The following is a 17041-nucleotide window of genomic DNA, read 5'->3' on the forward strand; positions in this document are numbered from 1 at the left end:
GTACTGCCGTCCACCTGTTTTTGCTGTGTCACTTATGATACTCTGTGACCGGTAGGGATTTGGTGGTGTTTCGCTAGCTATCTCCGCTTTGCAGTCATTGCAGTCTTCCCAATTTACCTGCTTATGTGGGTGGATGTAGTCACTTTGTCACATTCTAAACCGTGGCTACTTGGCCTGCCTGAGTTTGGGAAAACTGACGCGCCACCTACCTGAAGACTAGGCTCTGGGGACAACTCTACAGTCAGGAGCTTTTGGACGGAAGACGTTCTGGCCGGTCACGCTGACTGGCACAGCTTCTCACTGACCTTATGTTAAGGAGCAGTTGTGGGGTGTAGCAGCAGCTGGTCACGCTAACTGGCATAGAATTCGATTTGTCGTTTTGTTGTGAGGTGGTCCTGGCCTGGAGCTGGTGTGGTGAACACTCATCCACCGGTCACACTGACTGGCACATCGCCTTACAGTCATCTGTTCGTGCATTGCAAGGTGTAGCTGTGTCTGAACATGCTGATTGGCACAGCATTCCACTGTCGTCTGGGTGAGGTGGTCCTCACACCTCATCGTGCATTGTTGGAGAGATGGTCGCGCTGACCGACACAGCCTTACATCCGTCTCCCCTCTAAAGGAATCGATCACACACCAGAAAAGTTTTGGCAAGTCACACTGACACTGTGCTCAAGTTGTTTTCCAAACGCCATTTCAGCCAAAACGTTTTTGAACTCTCACCATCTCGTAACACTTAAGAGCATGCCTAAGTTTTGTTAAAACAGTAAAGGTGCAAACCGCCATCTAGTGGACTTTTTTTTTTCCTATCTCAGTTTTGATACAGTCCTGTGGTCAGCTCGAGTTTTAAAGTTGTGACTTCTTTGTGTTTCTCTGCTGGGGGTGAGAGCACTGGTGGCCGGGTGTCGGGGGGGGGGGGGGGGGGGGACACAGTGGACAATACATTTTTAATTTTGTTTCCTAGGTAGAATGGTCCTACTTTCATGCAAAGCATGCAGAATGTTACTCCACCCCCATTGTTTTGGGGACAACCAGGGGAGCCTCTTCTGAAATGGAACAAGTGGAAAAAAGTGTTTCCGAATTATGCTGTGGTTAGTGATCCTAATCTAGGTTTGGAAAGAAAGGTAGCATTACTATTACACTATTTAGGAGCTGAAGGTCAAGAGATTCTCGAACACCTACCTGACTTGAATGCTAATGATGCCAGAGGTTTAAATGAATATGAAATAAGTTTGAAAAATTAGACATACATTTCTTACCTAAGATTAGCACCATCATGGAACAGTACCATTTTGGGAGAAGAGGACAGCAAGAAGGAGAGACAGTGGAAGAATATGTGTCCGAGTTAAGAAAATTGGCTGCAAGTTGTAAGTTTGGGGGGCTTGTGAGGAATGAATAAGAGATCAGTTCCTTTTGACTTGCAAGATAGAAAGAATACTTGAAGAGCTCTGGCTGAAAGATGATCCACCCTTGGGGGAGGTGTTAATAGTTGGCAAACAGGTGGAGCACATGATAAAGTGTGCCAGTGAAATTAAGCAAGATTGTGAAGGAAATACTAAGATTAATGAAATCACGAGTGAGAATGAAAGCGTTCTAGTGGTTAAAGGTGAAAAAAGGGATTAGAAGGAAAACAAAGGTGTTTGGAATTCTAAAGGAAATTGCTACAGGTGTGGGAAAGCAGGCCATTGGCCTAACAGTAGGGAGTGCCCGGCACTCAAGGCAACCTGCAACGAGTGCGGAAGGAGAGGTCATTTTAAAACCTGCTGCAAGAGCAGTACTAACTACAGAAGAAACCGTAGAGAGGACACAACACAAGTCTGTGAGGAAATTATACTGCATGTTGAGAGTGGGGCTGTGAGTAACCCGAAAGACTACATAACTGTTGAAGTGACAGAGGTTGAAGCCATGTTCCACTCCTGCTCAAAACTGACCATTGTTTCTGCAGAGGCTTTTGAGAAGGCGTCAAAAGGCAAGATGAAACTCCAAAGAATGGATGTCAGTCCGGGTGTCTATGGTGGTCAACCCATATGCATGAGAGGTTTTTTTTTGGGCACAGTTGGCTATAAGGGCAGAATTGCAGTAACCAAGGTCTATGTATCATGTAAAGGGGACAACACACTGGGGTGGCAAGCACAAAAAGACCTAGGTATCTTAATCCAAATAAGAACCCGCACATTTTGATACAAGAGGTGGACAAAATAGTTGTCAGAATTGAAGATGAGTTCAAAGGGGTGTTCTCAGAAAAGTTGGGCTGTCTTAAGAACTATGTGCACAGGATCAGACTAAAAGAGAATGCAAAACCAGTATCAGCCAAGGTCAGAAATCTGCTGATTTCCATGCAAGAACCTGTGAGAGAAGAATTAAAGAAGCTGTGTTGTTTGCGAGTGATTGAACCGGTGGAAGCCACGGAGTGGCTAGCACCCATTGTAGCAGCAAGGAAGGGGGATGGAGCTGTGCGCTTATGTATAGACCTAAGAATGCTTAACAAGGAAGTGATAGTGGACAAGTTCCCCCTCCCCAACATCTCCCAAATGATGAGCAGGCTTGCTGGTGCCAAGGTCTTTCCACTCTGGACCTCACGTCAGCCTATTATCAGGTCAGGCTGCACCCAGAGTAACAAGATCTCACTGCTTTTGTTACACCCATGGGGCCTACAGGTTTAAGCATATGCCCTTTGGACTTGTCTCTGCTGCAGCCGTTTTCCAAAGGATCATGAGCAACCTTCTAAAAGGAATTCCCGGAGTTCTATGCTACCAGGATGATGTTCTAATCTTTGGAGAAGATAACACTCAGCATGAACGTAGGCTCAGACAAGTCCTAGGGAGATTGTTAGAGCAAGGCCTAACTGTTAAGAAGGAAAAATGTAGAATTGGGTGCTCATAGACAGAATTTCTGGGACATAAGGTAACTGAAGAAGGTATACTTCCCAAGACAGAGCTGCAAACCACCATCCTTAACCTAACCCCTCCTAGAAGCAAAGAGAACACATCCTTTATGGGTATGATTGAGTTTTATAGCAAGTTTGTCCAGAACTTTGCCAGACGTACCTACCAGATTCGTAATCTTCTCAGGAAGGAGGTCACTTTTGACTGGAGTGAGGCATGCCAAAAAGAATCTGATGGCACCAAGAAAGCACTAGCCGAGGCACCTAATCTCAGAGCTTTTGTTCCCGGTAGGAGGACTTTCCTGACCACGGACGCAAGCAAAAAAGGGTTGGGTATGGTTGTGACCCAGGAAGGAGAAAATGGGGAATAGACCATAGCGTTTGCATCTCGATCCCTACGTCAGGCAGAGTACAACTACTCGGTTATCAAGAAGGAGGCACTTGCGGTACATTGGGCCATCGACAAATTTAGAGATTTTGTGTAGGGAACGAGGTTCGAGATAAGGACTGACCATAAGCCCCTGGTCGAAATCTTTAACAAGAAAGGGTTGAACGCCATCTCGAGCAGGATAAGGAGGTGGGTAGTGAGCTTGTAAGAATACACCTTTGGGGTAGAATACATATCAGGCGTGAGGGGTTTAGCTGCTGACGGTCTCTCGCGGCTGGTGGGAGAAACCCCAGGAGGGATCGAGGATGAGAACAGGCTAGGTGAGGAGGACTATGAGATGGAGAATGAGAACGTGTGTGCCATTACTCAAGGGGTGGTGGATGAAGAACACTGAAAGGTGGAGGTGGAGGGTAATGTGCTTCTTCAAAAAGTATGTGCCAAGACCAGGGAGGGTTGGTCTGACTTTGACAAGAGGGAAGAGTCTCTCAGACCATTCTGGATAGTCAGAGATGAGCTATCTGTGGCAGATAATTGTCTCTTCTGCGGTACCTAGTTGGTTCCGCCACAGAATTTGAGAGAAGTTTTGGTTAACTTGGCTCATGAGGGTCACCTGGGCATCACCAAAACGAAGCAGAGGTTACGCCTAGACTATTGCTGGCCAAATATGGATATGGAAATAGAGAAGAGGATAAGGGAGTGTGTACCTTGCTCGGCCAGCAACAAGGTACTCAAACAACACTCACCCTCCATGCACTGCAGGACTCTGGCGGAAGGCACGTAGGCTGATTAAGCTTTAGACATAATGGGACCATTATCAGGAGAGAACCTCACCCCGTACATCCTGGTACTTATGGATTCATACTCCAAGTGGTCTGAGCTGAAGTTCGTGTCTGAAATAACTACCAAGTCGGTCATTGAGTTTCTCCTGGAGTGCTCCTCCACGAAGGGTTACATAGTAGTATCCTGACAGATAATGGAGTGCAGCTCTGCTCTAGAGAAATGAGGGAATTTCTAGAGTGTAATGGGATCAAACACAGGTTGGGTGCTCTCTACCATCCGGAGAACAACAGGATGGTTGAGAGATTGAACAAGACCATCAAAGAGTGCATTCAGTTAGCTAAGGCAAGCGGGTTGTGTTGGAAAGACGAGGTGGTCAAACGTCTAGAAGCTTACAGTTTAACTCCCCATCAAACCACAGGCATGACACCATTTGAGCTATTGAGAGCTAGCAAACCCAATTCTAGGTTGGTACCAGGTTGGATGAAATGGTACAAGGGGTGGACGACTCCCATTCTAGAGACACTATGGAGGGACAGAGAGCGGAAGGCCATGGCAGATAGGAAGAGAAGATTTGATTAAGCTCATGCAGTGAAAGAGATCCGTTACAAGGTAGGGGACCTTGTTTAAATCAGAGCTCCGACAGGGAGGGCGAGCTGGTGAGAGTTTACAGAACCCACAAGAGTTGTCAAACTTTTCAGAAATGATGTCAAAACTCAGGACGGGCGTATCTGGAACCTGGGCAGAGTGGTAAGATGTGCTGTCCCCACAGAACATGGGGACATGCCCAAAAGTGAGGAGTCAGGCAAGCCAGATTCTGCCAGGTCTTGTGAGTCATCAGCTGATGGGAGGATCAACACTCACTGCAGGTTGAGCGGTAGAGTTGTCTGTCGTCCCAAATATTTGGAACAGTAGTCCTGAATTTTTCTTGCTCTATGTTATTGTTTTTCTCTCTGCAAATGTAAAGGAGGGGGTGTGTGGTATCTTCTGGTTAGGGGGACTGCTGTCCCCTGACTGCACCCCTTCCCTCATGTTCAGAGTGGTTGTTTCCCTTTCCGCTACCTTGTAGAATGTTGCCACACTGAAGGTTCGATGTCAGGCTCCCTGCGTGGAGACAGCGGCCACCGGCGGTGTGAGCTGTGGCAGAGGTCACGTTTGATGAACCTGAATAAAGATCTTCTTTCAAAAGCACACAACAGCTTCCTGTGAACTGTATTCCTGTGTGGATATCTTACTAGATTTTACAAGCATGTAATGCATAGATCTGGATTTCAGGAAATTGCACATAGGAGGTCTTTAGTGGTGATGCATGATTGTGCTTGCGTCTTAACTCTTTAAAGAGCGTTGGACAGTGTGCAGTCTACTAGTCTACATCCAGGATTTCCATTGATTAAAAATGTGAAGCCACCAGAGGGTAAAGATTACTGGAGTTACTAAGCTGGTTAACTTATTTTCTCACTGTTACAGGAAATCGATGGAAAAGCCTTGCTTCTGCTACGAAGTGACATGATGATGAAATATATGGGACTGAAGTTGGGGCCAGCACTGAAATTAACCCATCACATTGATAAAGTAAAGCAGGGCAAGTTCTGAATGGACACAAATGACCTCAGTCCCTGAATGTGGCACTCCAGGTTGTTTACACATGCAAATACTCTGAAATATAGAACTGAATGTACACTCTAGAGACACCCGTCACAGAAGCCTTTGGCATCCTTGTATAACTGTTCCTTTGGATTTTTAAGCGGAGGAGCACATTGGAGCGTTTTTATGGAAAATGAAAAACATTTTAATACCCTTGGGATAGAAGCACTCTGAAATTATGGATCTCAAGAGTTTAGCAGAAAACGTGTTTGCTACTAAGTCAAAGGAAGCTTTGGATCCTTGGTTTTTAAGTGATGGAAAGGAAAACTCTGTTTTATTTTTACAAAATCTTATAAAATGTTGTATTTACCCTTCATCAAGCTGTTTAGGCTCGGCATCAGATGTGTGTTCCTTTCTTTCACACCGCACTGTACTTTCCTTCTTATACTTCCTGTAATGTCCTGCTGTATCTCCTCCCTATGTCCTTCATGTTTTTTGTATGTTGTGTTTCAGGTAAGACTTATAACCAGTGATAAAATGTAAGCTCTTTTTCATGGAATGCATAATGTTGTTTTTGACTACATGGGTATGATGTCCAGAGTTAAGATGTGTGTTTCAAGCGGGTTCCTCCCATGCACTGCCATCCCTCCCAGTCTTCCATGAAGGTCACTGTTGATGGGTTCAGGAATATATGTAGTTCGAGTCTTTGATCTCATTCCATGTTGATGAAGGCTTCTCTTGTGGAGGCCAATTTTACAGTTTTGCTGTAGTGCATCAAGAATTTCCAATTCTCCCCTGAAAGTTATTTCTCAATTTCCAGCCTTAAAGCAAAAATTGTTTTTCAGGGAGAACTCACTTGCCTTTTTTGTTCTCAAAATACTGTATTTGTGCAGAAGAAAAGTCAACATTTTAGGCCAGTGACAAGGGCTCAGTTCTACCATTCTGAAAAATGTATGAACTCTCTTTGGATATTTTCATGAGGTTAGTCCTTATAGGAAATTCTTTTTGCCTCAATAAACTGTGGTAGATGACACTTTAATGTAAGATTGTGGCTCAAAATATATTTTTACGTAATTTATAATTGCATGTAATTGTTCTTTTAGTCCACTTTTAAAAAACCCTCTATCATAAACCTAGGGCCAGGTGTACTAAGAATGCAATTGGTAAAAGGAGTCAGAATTTTCGCTCTAACTTTACCAAATGCATTAGTATTTTTTGTACAGCTTATGTACTAATAGTTCAGTTTACAAATTGCCAAGTCACAGTCAGTCGCAATTCAACCTACTACATGAATAGTAATTAGGTAGGTCGTAAATTGTGAACCACTACGATTCGCTGCCATCACAGGGATGGTGGCCTGCTGAGGGCTGCTATGCCTGTAATTGCCCCTAAATAAAAAAAAACTGTTTTTATAAATGCAGCCCCTTTTCCTTAAAGGAAAAGGGGATGCATTTTAAAAAAAAAAAAAGAAAAGTTTCACAAACTTAGACCACTGCTTACTCTTAAAAAAATGTTTTTCCACGTTCCAAAAGAGGAAGGTGTCGGGGTCACACTTAGGGACCCTCTCCCTTTTGGGAATGGGTTCCTACTTCCTTTGAGGTTTTGTTCAGTTATTAATTTTCTGCAACCTTATTTTATCGCAAAACATTCAAACATACCATAAGGAAGCGGTATTTTAAACTCAATGATTCGGAAAACCTTTTCAGAATTGGTAAATGGGCTTAGTACATTTGAAAATTGATTTTAGCTTTTGGTTTGCGAACGCTAAACCCCTTTGTACATCTGACCCAATCTTTATAAACAGAAGCAAAGAACTATAGCTCTTTTCACCATGTCACGTTGTGTCATCAAGAGTCACTGGTGTGATACTTTTACATTCTGGATTCCCAAATGTGCTGTTATCCAGATCTTTGTAGATAAATGCTAGATTAATAATCCTCATATGTTCTGTCGAGTTGAATAGCAATAATTTATCTCTGTTGAGTGAATACCACACAATAAAGGAAACCCTTTTCATACTGAGACATTATAATTTAGAGCAGAATGTGTGCTTTTTATGTCAGCCTAGACTGAGTGCTCCGAGAAATATGCAAACTTTGCATTATTTCTCACAAGTATTTGTTGGACCAGTCTATCCTATATTGTTTTTTTTTTATAAAAGTACAACAACCATATGCATTAGGTGTTCTGTATAAAAATAGTTTACTTTTATGCAAAGTACATCCCAAAAGGCATTATAGCAAAGTAAAAGAGAGACGGTTGCTCTAAAATTAGAAGAATTGATAAACAAACTTGCTGGTATTATGAAGAAATCAAAATAATCAGAACAAATGGCCAAATTGCGGTATATAGTTTGAGCTTTCTCCAACATAAGATTATTTGGGACTATGCTTTAAGGTGCGACATAACCAGAAATACCCTGAGTTTGGCCGCAACAGTAAGGCAGCATTTGTGGCCTGTGCTTTAGGCAACTATATCATAAATTATGATCACCCGGATGTAAGCGGATCCTTACTGTAATTAAAGCTAAACAAAAACCTGCATATGCATATAGGCTTGTGACATTCCCAGGTAGATTGTCAAAGAGGTTTGGCACAGTACTGTTTTCAACCTTTCGAGCGGTTTTCAACCATCCAAAAAGCATACCCTACGGTCATATTTGACTGGAGTTCAGTCTTCGCACATTTTCTCATAGTAGTTTTTTTAAACTGTTACATACTATCGACTAGACAAGATTTGCAAATTTACTCTGGTATGTCGGTCATGGTAAATTAAAATCACAAATCTGCCCTCTGAGTAGGGGAGGAAAAGTAAGATTGTCTAGCAACCTGGTCAGTTTTTCCTCGAAAATTGTTGAGAGAATTGAATCTTATTACCTCTTGGGAGACTGCTGTGTCCTGTATTGGGTTTAAAGTCAGATGTAGGTATGAACAGTGACTAACTTGACAACTAAAGATGTTGGAGGAATTATACAGTGGAAAGGTCTGGAAATGGCAAGTGGTCATCACACAAACCTATCTCCTAATGAATTTATATAAAACAATTTGACACAGTCATTTGCCTGAGGATTGTATTAATTCCTGTTTCAGTGTTCAGAAAGTCTGGGGTCAAATCTAATTCAGGCTCAGAAAGGCATCGCTTTTCCATATTGCAAACAGAGGACTTTACATTTAAGATTTGTATTTGCTCAGGTTTGGTTCAGGAGAGCAGATATTGGTTGAAGCCCATGATGCTTCTGAAGGGGATACGTACGTGCACAGATGCTCTTACATTTTGTCTTTACAGGGCTGACTAAGGGTGCATATTGTAGGGAAAGGTCAGGCAGTAACTCCTAGAGTAGGCTCATTTTTGACTTGTGAGTTGCAAAGCACCGTTCTGCAATGAGAGGTTTTTATGGTTATAATAGCATGCTCAGATTTACTGACAAACCAGATAATAGTGCTTCTTCGCTACTTTTTTAAGGCTCTACCAGTCCAAGATTGGATGAGACTGATTAATAACCGTGTTTTAAGGGAATACATTGTTCTTTTTAACCCGATTTCTTCTTCAGGAACTTCATACTTAGGATATTTAGCTCCCTGAATCTTTAATATTCGTATGCTTCAGGTGCTCTGACATTTAGAGAGTTTGGCGTCTTTGTTTAGACATGAGATTGGTCAAGATATTTTCAGGATAAATATTTAAGATCACTGTTTTTTATAAAAGTTTATTAAGGCATTGATTTAATGATGTCATTACCTTTGTGCTGTTGTGATTGCAATGATTTTAATTTATCAACATTTGACTTGACTCAGTGAAGGCGACGTAGTGGTAAGGCAGTGTAGGCGTAGGCAGTAATGGAACCTACTACCATATAAGTCGACACCCATTTTAATGGTAAGTAAAATTAATGAATCTGCATATATCGGAGTATTAGTAGGTCTTGTTAGGTATACACTGGAGACTATATTTTGTTCATAATATGTTACTGCTTATCAGGGCATTATGTACTTTTTAATGGCCAGAACCGCTAGATTTACACTATTATCTAGCATATCCCATATCTTATGCTCGACCAGGAATTTACAGCCTGATTCATGAAGCGAAATAGCGCCCGCAATGGCTGCGAAAACGCAATTGCGGGTGCAAAACACGGAATCGGCATTCAAGTACGAAATAGCGAAATCGCTAAAAAATAATAGCGAGCGGAATAGCGATTACGCTGTAAAAGTCGCAGACTCCGGGAAGTCGAGCATTAGCGAAAATGAAATAGCGACCAACCACGGAATCTGCGAATTGGATAGCGAAACGCAATATTGTCTCAATCGGCATTCATGAAAGAAATACATTAGCGAAAAATCGCTAAATCGCACATTAGCGCGGCGCAATTTAAGGACAACTCAAAGCAGGTGGTAACCATAAAAGCCATGATTAACCAAATTTTGAAAAACTGTTAGCCAATCACCAACAGGTCCAGGCCTGACCAATCACACATAAGGACATTCAGCAGCAGCAATAGGCGTTCCACAATGCCTGGGATGTACATGGTGGTGAGGCGGCGAAGGCTACAGCGAGCAGCACGGAGGAGACGCATGAGGCAGGCACGGATTTACCGGCAGCGGGTCACCTTGCTGGGGCAAACCAGAGAACAGATTTATGCTAAATACAGGCTGAATGGGGAAATGATCACCTGGCTGATACAAGAACTCGACCCCATCATGCAGCACCCAACAAGGCGAAACAATTCTGTGCCCACACATGTGCAGGTATTGTGCAGCCTGCACCTCCTGGCATCCGGCAGTTTCCAGGGCATAGTAGCCGCTGCTGGGGGGATTTCCCAGCCCACCATGTCACGCTGCCTCCACACTTTTGTTGACGCCATGCTCACCCAGCTCCACCGGCACATCACATTTCCCACGAGCCAACAGGATTTGGACCTCACAAAACTTCAATTTTATAATGTTGCCCATTTTCCCCATGTCCTTGGCTGCATAGACTGTACCCACGTCGCCATCTGCCCACCAGCTGCCACGGAGTATATGTACCGCAACAGGAAGTCGTACCACTCCCTCAACATACAGATGGTCTGCAATGCCAAGACCATCATCACTGACATTGTGGCCCAGTACCCAGGGAGTACCCATGACTCCTTTATCTTCAGGCACAGCGGACTCCACACACGACTGATCAGGGGAGAGTTTGGGGAAGGACACCTACTTGGTAAGTACACTTTGTCGACAATGTCACATTGCTATGAAGTAACTGCGCTGCACAGGCAATCAACATCTGCTCCTCTCATTCAGGTGACAGTGGCTACGCCCTACGGGAATACCTCCTGACCCCTTACCTCAACCCTGCCACACCTCAGCAACGCCGCTACAATGTTGCGCACATCCGGACAAGGAACTGTATTGAAAGGACATTTGGCCTGCTCAAGAGCAGGTTCCGTATACTGCACAAGACAGGTGGGGCCATGTATTACAGTCCTGCAGCGTGCTGCCGCATTGTGGCTGTCTGTGCAATGCTTCATAACATTGCAACCAAGCGCCGGATACCAGTTGACATCTCAGGCAGTGAATCTGAGGGGGACGACCGGCCACCAGCACATGCGCACCATGCACGCGGGGAGAACCCAGCTGAAGGCCACAGACGTCGCAACCACATCACAGCTAACAATTTCTAGCCCACCCCCTTCCCCCACCCCACATATCACAATTGCATGCAAACTGTAATGATTACACAAGGCGTATGTGTGCACCAAAATAAATGTATTTGTTTGAATCACAAAAAAATAAATGGGTCTTCGTAACAACTATATACAAAAAGCAGTATTCATGCATACTGCATGAGACGCTCCATTGCAGGCTTAAGTTCAGCCTGCGCCTGTGTCCCTGTCACAATGTCATTGGCGTCTCCGGCGCACAATTCCCAGGCGCCTGGGAGCCTCTTCCTCTTCCTGGGCAGCTGGAGGTGGGGCAGCCCTTGCGCTGCGCCTAGTGGGGGGGCCTGCGTGGCAGAGTGGCTGCTGACACTAGAGGCACCCTCACTAGCATCATCACCCCCCACAATTGCCGGAATCACAGGTGCGTGCAGTGCGGTGACCGCGGTTGTCAAATGCTCCAGCACCCGGGTAATATCCTCGCAGCACTGGACGAGTTGGTGCTGCTGGGTTAAGGAGCGGCGCGCAAGCAGGGTGGTGGCATTTGCCGAGGCATAATTGGAGCGGCTGTAGGTGGACAGCCGGCTCAGCAACTGGTGGTGGCGCCTGCTAGCTACACTTCGGTGCTTCACCAGCGCAGCAGTGTTGTGTTCCATAGCCGTCGTCATGCGGTCAATGGCCGCCGTCATGCGGTCCACCCTGTCGCCCACTCCCGCAACATTGCGGCCGATCTTCTGCAGCTGGAGCTGGATGGCTCCCTGCTGCTGCGACTGGCGCTGGTGTAAACGCAGCATGCGCCGCTCCACACTCATGCATGCGTGGAAGTGGCCATTGCCCCTCCTGGTGGTCGGCCGCTGTGTAGCCGATGTGGCTGGCCCAGATGGTGGTGGACGAGCTGCAGGTCTTGCAGCAGCTGGTGTTGCAGGTGCGGCAGGTGTGGTGGGTGGCCTGGCCTTGGCAGCCGGTGGGCCTGAGGCGGATGCTGCAGGCAAGGTGGGTGGCCTGGCCTTGGCAGCCGGTGGGCCTGAGGCGGATGCTGCAGGCAAGGTGGGTGGCCTGGCCTTGGCAGCCGGTGGGCCTGAGGCGGATGCTGCAGGCAAGGTGGGTGGCCTGGCTGCTGGTGTTGGCGCTGGCGCAGGGGCAGGTGGCTGGGTAGCAGGTAGGGATTCCTCCTCCTGGGCCTCCTCGTCGATCAGCAGCCTCTCACTGTCGCTGCTATCTCCTGCACCTGTGAGGGTAAGTGGATACTCATTAGGTGCATGTGACTGACAGACGTGCAGATGTTACATGCATGCTGGGTGTCATTCCCTGGGTGGCTGTGTATTTGCGCACTTTGGAACCTTTCGGGCCGCATTGTGGTAGTACTACATTGTGGACATACTACGTCTCCCACAATGCTTCAGGGCATTTCCTGATGCACGGCATGACTGAGGGCCAATGAGTGAGCCTATTTGGTCATGGGCGGTCATAGGGACAGGGTCGCAGTCGCATGCCACTTACCTTGAGTGTCTTGGGTGGGGCGGGAGGAGTCCAGAGGGGTGACGCCAACACACGCCTCCCTCTCCAACGTGTCCTCTACCCGGTCCTCCAGGGGGGTGTTGGGTGGGACAGTCGGGCCACCTCCTCCGGTGCCTGATGCCTCACCAAGGCGCTCCGCAACCCTCTCCTTGGCACGCCCTCGGAGGTCGTACCACCGCTTTTTTAATTCCTCCAGGGACCTGTCCGCAACTCCCACAGAGTTCACACTTGCGGCAATCCCCACCCAGATCCTCCTCTTCTCCTGCTCCGGGACCCTCCGGGAGTTTGCACCAAACAGCTGGTCGTGGTTGGCCACCACACCCTCTATGAGGTTCTCCAGCTCCTGTTCAGAAAATTTCAATTTGCGCTTTCGGCCAGCGCTGTTGCTGGGTCCGGGCTGCGGGTCGTCTGACATAGCGGTCGCTATTTCGGCGGGGTCGGGATGCGCAAACGGCGGCTTGGTGGCAGCTTTCCGTCGTGGACAGTCGACTGTTAGCGTCACTGTGGTGTTTGGGGGTGGGATTTGGCTGCTTCCTGGTTGTGATGTCATCACGGTGCTCGGAATGCGTCTTCCCGTTTTCCTGATCCCGCGAGAATGCGACTCGCAATCCCGTGCAATCGGGATTGCGAGCGCAATCTCGTGCGATCGGGATTGCGAGTCGCAATCCCGATCGCAGGTAGCCGGAAATAGCGATTATTCTGCGTTTTTTGTGGGTCGCTAACGGCTTTAGCGCCCGCATGCGAGTCGCTATTTTTTCTCAGAAAAGTACATGAATGCCGTTTTGCGTTTCCTCAATAGCGAGTCGCTATTGATCGCTATTAGGGACACGCAAAACGGCCCGTACATGAATCAGGCTGATAGTCCCTGAAAATGGAATGATTTCCTAAGTGTTTTCATTACTCAAAGAAGGATGTTTACAATATGTGAAAAGAAAAAGATAGTTAATGTTTCATCCCAGACAACCTCTCAATCGCTTACAAAAAGTACTTCGTCATTATATCACAATGTAGTAAATCCCTCTTTGATTTGCTGCATGGTTATTTGTTTTGCTACACTACACATATCTGCACTTCATTCCACACTCTTGACAGCCTTTTCTCACAATGTGATTGTTCTCGTTTGTTGTTGCCCTGTGCCCTCGCCCGGCATCAAAATATCCCTAAAGGATAGCTTTTGTAGGGTATGTTTTTTTTAACACACACCACTGTTTCCTCTCCCACTGACGTTTCCTGCTCCTCCTCTTTATGAAGAGGACAATATAGTGAACCATATTTATAGCAGATCTAGTGCTGCTGGTCCATAGCCAATATAGGTACACAATACATGCCTTAAATTACATTACTACACAATAAATGACACCACACAAGTTTATGTTGAAAGATTATGGCACAAGTTTCTAAAACAAGGTAGTAGGTTAACTTACAGGTGATTCAAGGGCAGGCAGCGGCAATGCCTCCTGAGCTGTCTGCCCACCTGAGTTGCAAACAAATTCCAGGGTCCTATCATAATCCCGCTCTGCACTTCATCCATACAGAAGGGGCCTATGCATTTCCCATCTTCATCGCATACATTAGCTTTAAAAATCTAGAGTCAGACAAGCGCTGCAGGCCGCAGAGTTCAGAAACACAGGACAGCAATTTCCTCTTCCTGTTTCCGAGCTCTCATGTCAGCAGCACAGTAGAACATCCACTGTTTATAAGATTTTCCAACTGAATGTTTGCTCTCTATTTGGAAAGAAAACACAAAGACCCCTTCTGTGCCTGCACATAACAGTGCAGCACGAAAAATGAGATAGTGTTATGGCTCAGCAGTGTTTATCGACTGTTGTTCTATTCCGCCTTCACCATATACACAAATCGTACCCCACTTGAACACAAACATGGCCTACCACGAGCAACAGGCTCATTGCACAACAGCAGGCGTCTTCTGAAATAGGCACAAGCGTTACACTGGGTGTCACGCTCATGTCTATCTCCTGCATAGCATTAAGAAGCAAATGTAAACACTGCACGAGCGTAGCATGACATGTCACGCTTGCGCATGCAGTACCTCACATATGGACCCCTTAGCAGAGGGAAGTATTGCATTTGCACGGTCTAGATGATACCTAGCACCCACGTGCTCAGGCTGGCAACTATCCTAGGCAATAATGCTTTTATTCCTGCTTCTGTAACTTCACTCAGATTCGTGGTTCGCAGCCCACTTCTTCTCATTCTCTGAACTTCTTTCACCATCAAATTCCTTTCGGTCACCATGTATTTTCACCTGAAACTTTAAGAAATTTAAGACGACAAACCTAACAACAAAAGAAGCAACACCGAGAAGGATCACTGGTTGCTTTGGTTTGAGTAGCACGCGCTGTACCTCACCGCCCCTCCTCCACCCCCCCAGAAATGACCAGGCCCTGTGCCTCTACTGACCTACTGACTATCGAAGGAAAAAAAGAGCATAACGTGCCGTGATGTCATGATGAAGAAACGCTAAATTTAACACATGCCAACGTTGCCATGCGTGTAATGTCACTCTTAGACTGCAATCATTGTTCCCTGTGCCAACTGTGTCATTAGATGTTCTACCACAGGATTCTCTTCCATCTCCCCTCAAGGGTTGTGCACATCGCTACAAGGAGACTCCTGGCTATACAGCGATCTGTTGGAGAATAGTATTTGCACTATAGTTCCCGAAATAAGGTTAATCTGTACAGCATAATTTTCCTTTCATCTACAGGACAGTTTCAGATGCACGGTGCACAAGCTGAGCAGAAGATGTGTGTGGTATTCACATTTCAATGGCATTTCTCAAGTCCAAAATGTAACCAACAGGTGTACAAACGTGGTGCTTTACGCCAGTGAGGTGTAAAAAACATGACAAAAATGACAGCTTAACATGAAAATAAATGTGATATAAAATACAATAGATGTAAATTAAGCATATCTGTTTTATATGTGATTCAAACAGCAGCACTCGAAAGAAAAACTGTAAAGACACATACATAGTAACCAGTGCTGCAGGAAAAGACATTGGACATTCCACGACTTTCTATTTATAATTGCTGAGATGTTTTGCTTCATTTAAAGCTCCTTCAGCAAGAATCTGGTAGAAGTTGTCATTCAGACTCGGGACTTGTAAGTTCAGAATGGCTCACTGAAATACGGCTCAAAACTGCTTAAAGTGCTATGCTGTGCCCATTGCCCTGATGTGAGGTGCTTCTGAGGGCACTTTATGATGATTCTCTGTTATATAAAGAAAAGCTGGACAGTTGCTGTGTAATGAGCACACCTGAAAGAGGAGTGTCTTCTTGTGTTGTGCCATATATTCTGCTAATTCTAGAAAGTATATGGTTATCTGTTATGCAGTAGCCCAAGCCGTCTGAAGAATCAAATAAATAGGTTCTCCGCAGGTTCTGCCAGCTCAAAACGTGCTGTGAAGTACGCAAGAGTCAGCAGTCCCTGGTTGCTACATGAAGTATAACTAGAACGTGGTGCTGGAGGCCTTTTCCCCCAACATGTTCTTTAAAGCTCATGTGCTTAGCCAAAGCTATATAAAGCATAGGATCTTTCCATGTACCACACGCACTGCACTGAGGATACAAACATATATGATCGCCTACATAGTCCATGCCTACACATGCAGCTGGCTACATGAAGTAATCCGTACACATGAGATGCTGCGCCTTGCTAAAGTTCCTGCCTGCTGACAATGTGCTGTGCTCTGAACTCCACGATCCTGTTCAAATGTTCTGCCTGTTTCATGAAGTACAGGTATAGTACTTGGTAAGCATACAACACTGCGCTCTGCCATAGGCCTGCCTGCTAGGAATGCACTACCCAAATCTACGATCATGTCAAGTTTCTGGCTTCTACATGAAATATCAATCAATCAAGAAATTTGTAGAGCGCGCTACTCACCCGTAAGGGTCTCAAGGCGCTGGGAGGGGGGGAGTCGCTACTGCTCGAACAGCCAGGTCTTGAGTTGTTTCCTGAAGGCGAGATGGTCCTGGGTCAGCCGTAGGTGGCAGTGTAAGCCTAGGATCATGGGCGTTGCTACTGGCCATGCCAAGGATGCTTTAAAGCTTGATTGTCTGCCCTTTAAATAGGTCTTTCAGCTTTAGAAAGCTTTGGATACTGTGTTGCCCAAGAGGACCTGCTAAGTGAAGGTAAACGGAGGAGCTAATCTTAAAGATGGCTTGAAACCCCGGCTTTTCTAAAGAGCATTTTTGCTTGCTTTTGGGCAGTGCAGTGGGGCATCGTT

The 17041-nt window shown here is 45.8% G+C and overlaps 1 protein-coding gene across 3 annotated transcripts in view; it reads left to right on the plus strand.

The window, feature by feature from the left end:
* Positions 1-7655, plus strand: part of SCMH1 (Scm polycomb group protein homolog 1) — a 407761-nt gene extending 400106 nt beyond the window's left edge. For 2 of the 3 annotated variants that reach the window (XM_078681906.1, XM_078681907.1), the window contains exon 15: positions 5517-7655. In XM_078681906.1, coding sequence (XP_078538032.1) covers positions 5517-5642 — 126 coding nt within the window. In that variant the 3' untranslated portion in view covers positions 5643-7655. The remainder of the gene's footprint in view (positions 1-5516) is intronic. The other variant, XR_013608787.1, reaches the window with a different exon arrangement.
* Positions 7656-17041: the final 9386 nt, after the last annotated feature.

The sequence above is a fragment of the Lissotriton helveticus genome, chromosome 3_1 (genome assembly GCF_964261635.1).
Source record: "Lissotriton helveticus chromosome 3_1, aLisHel1.1, whole genome shotgun sequence".
In the NCBI taxonomy this organism is placed as follows: domain Eukaryota; kingdom Metazoa; phylum Chordata; class Amphibia; order Caudata; family Salamandridae; genus Lissotriton; species Lissotriton helveticus.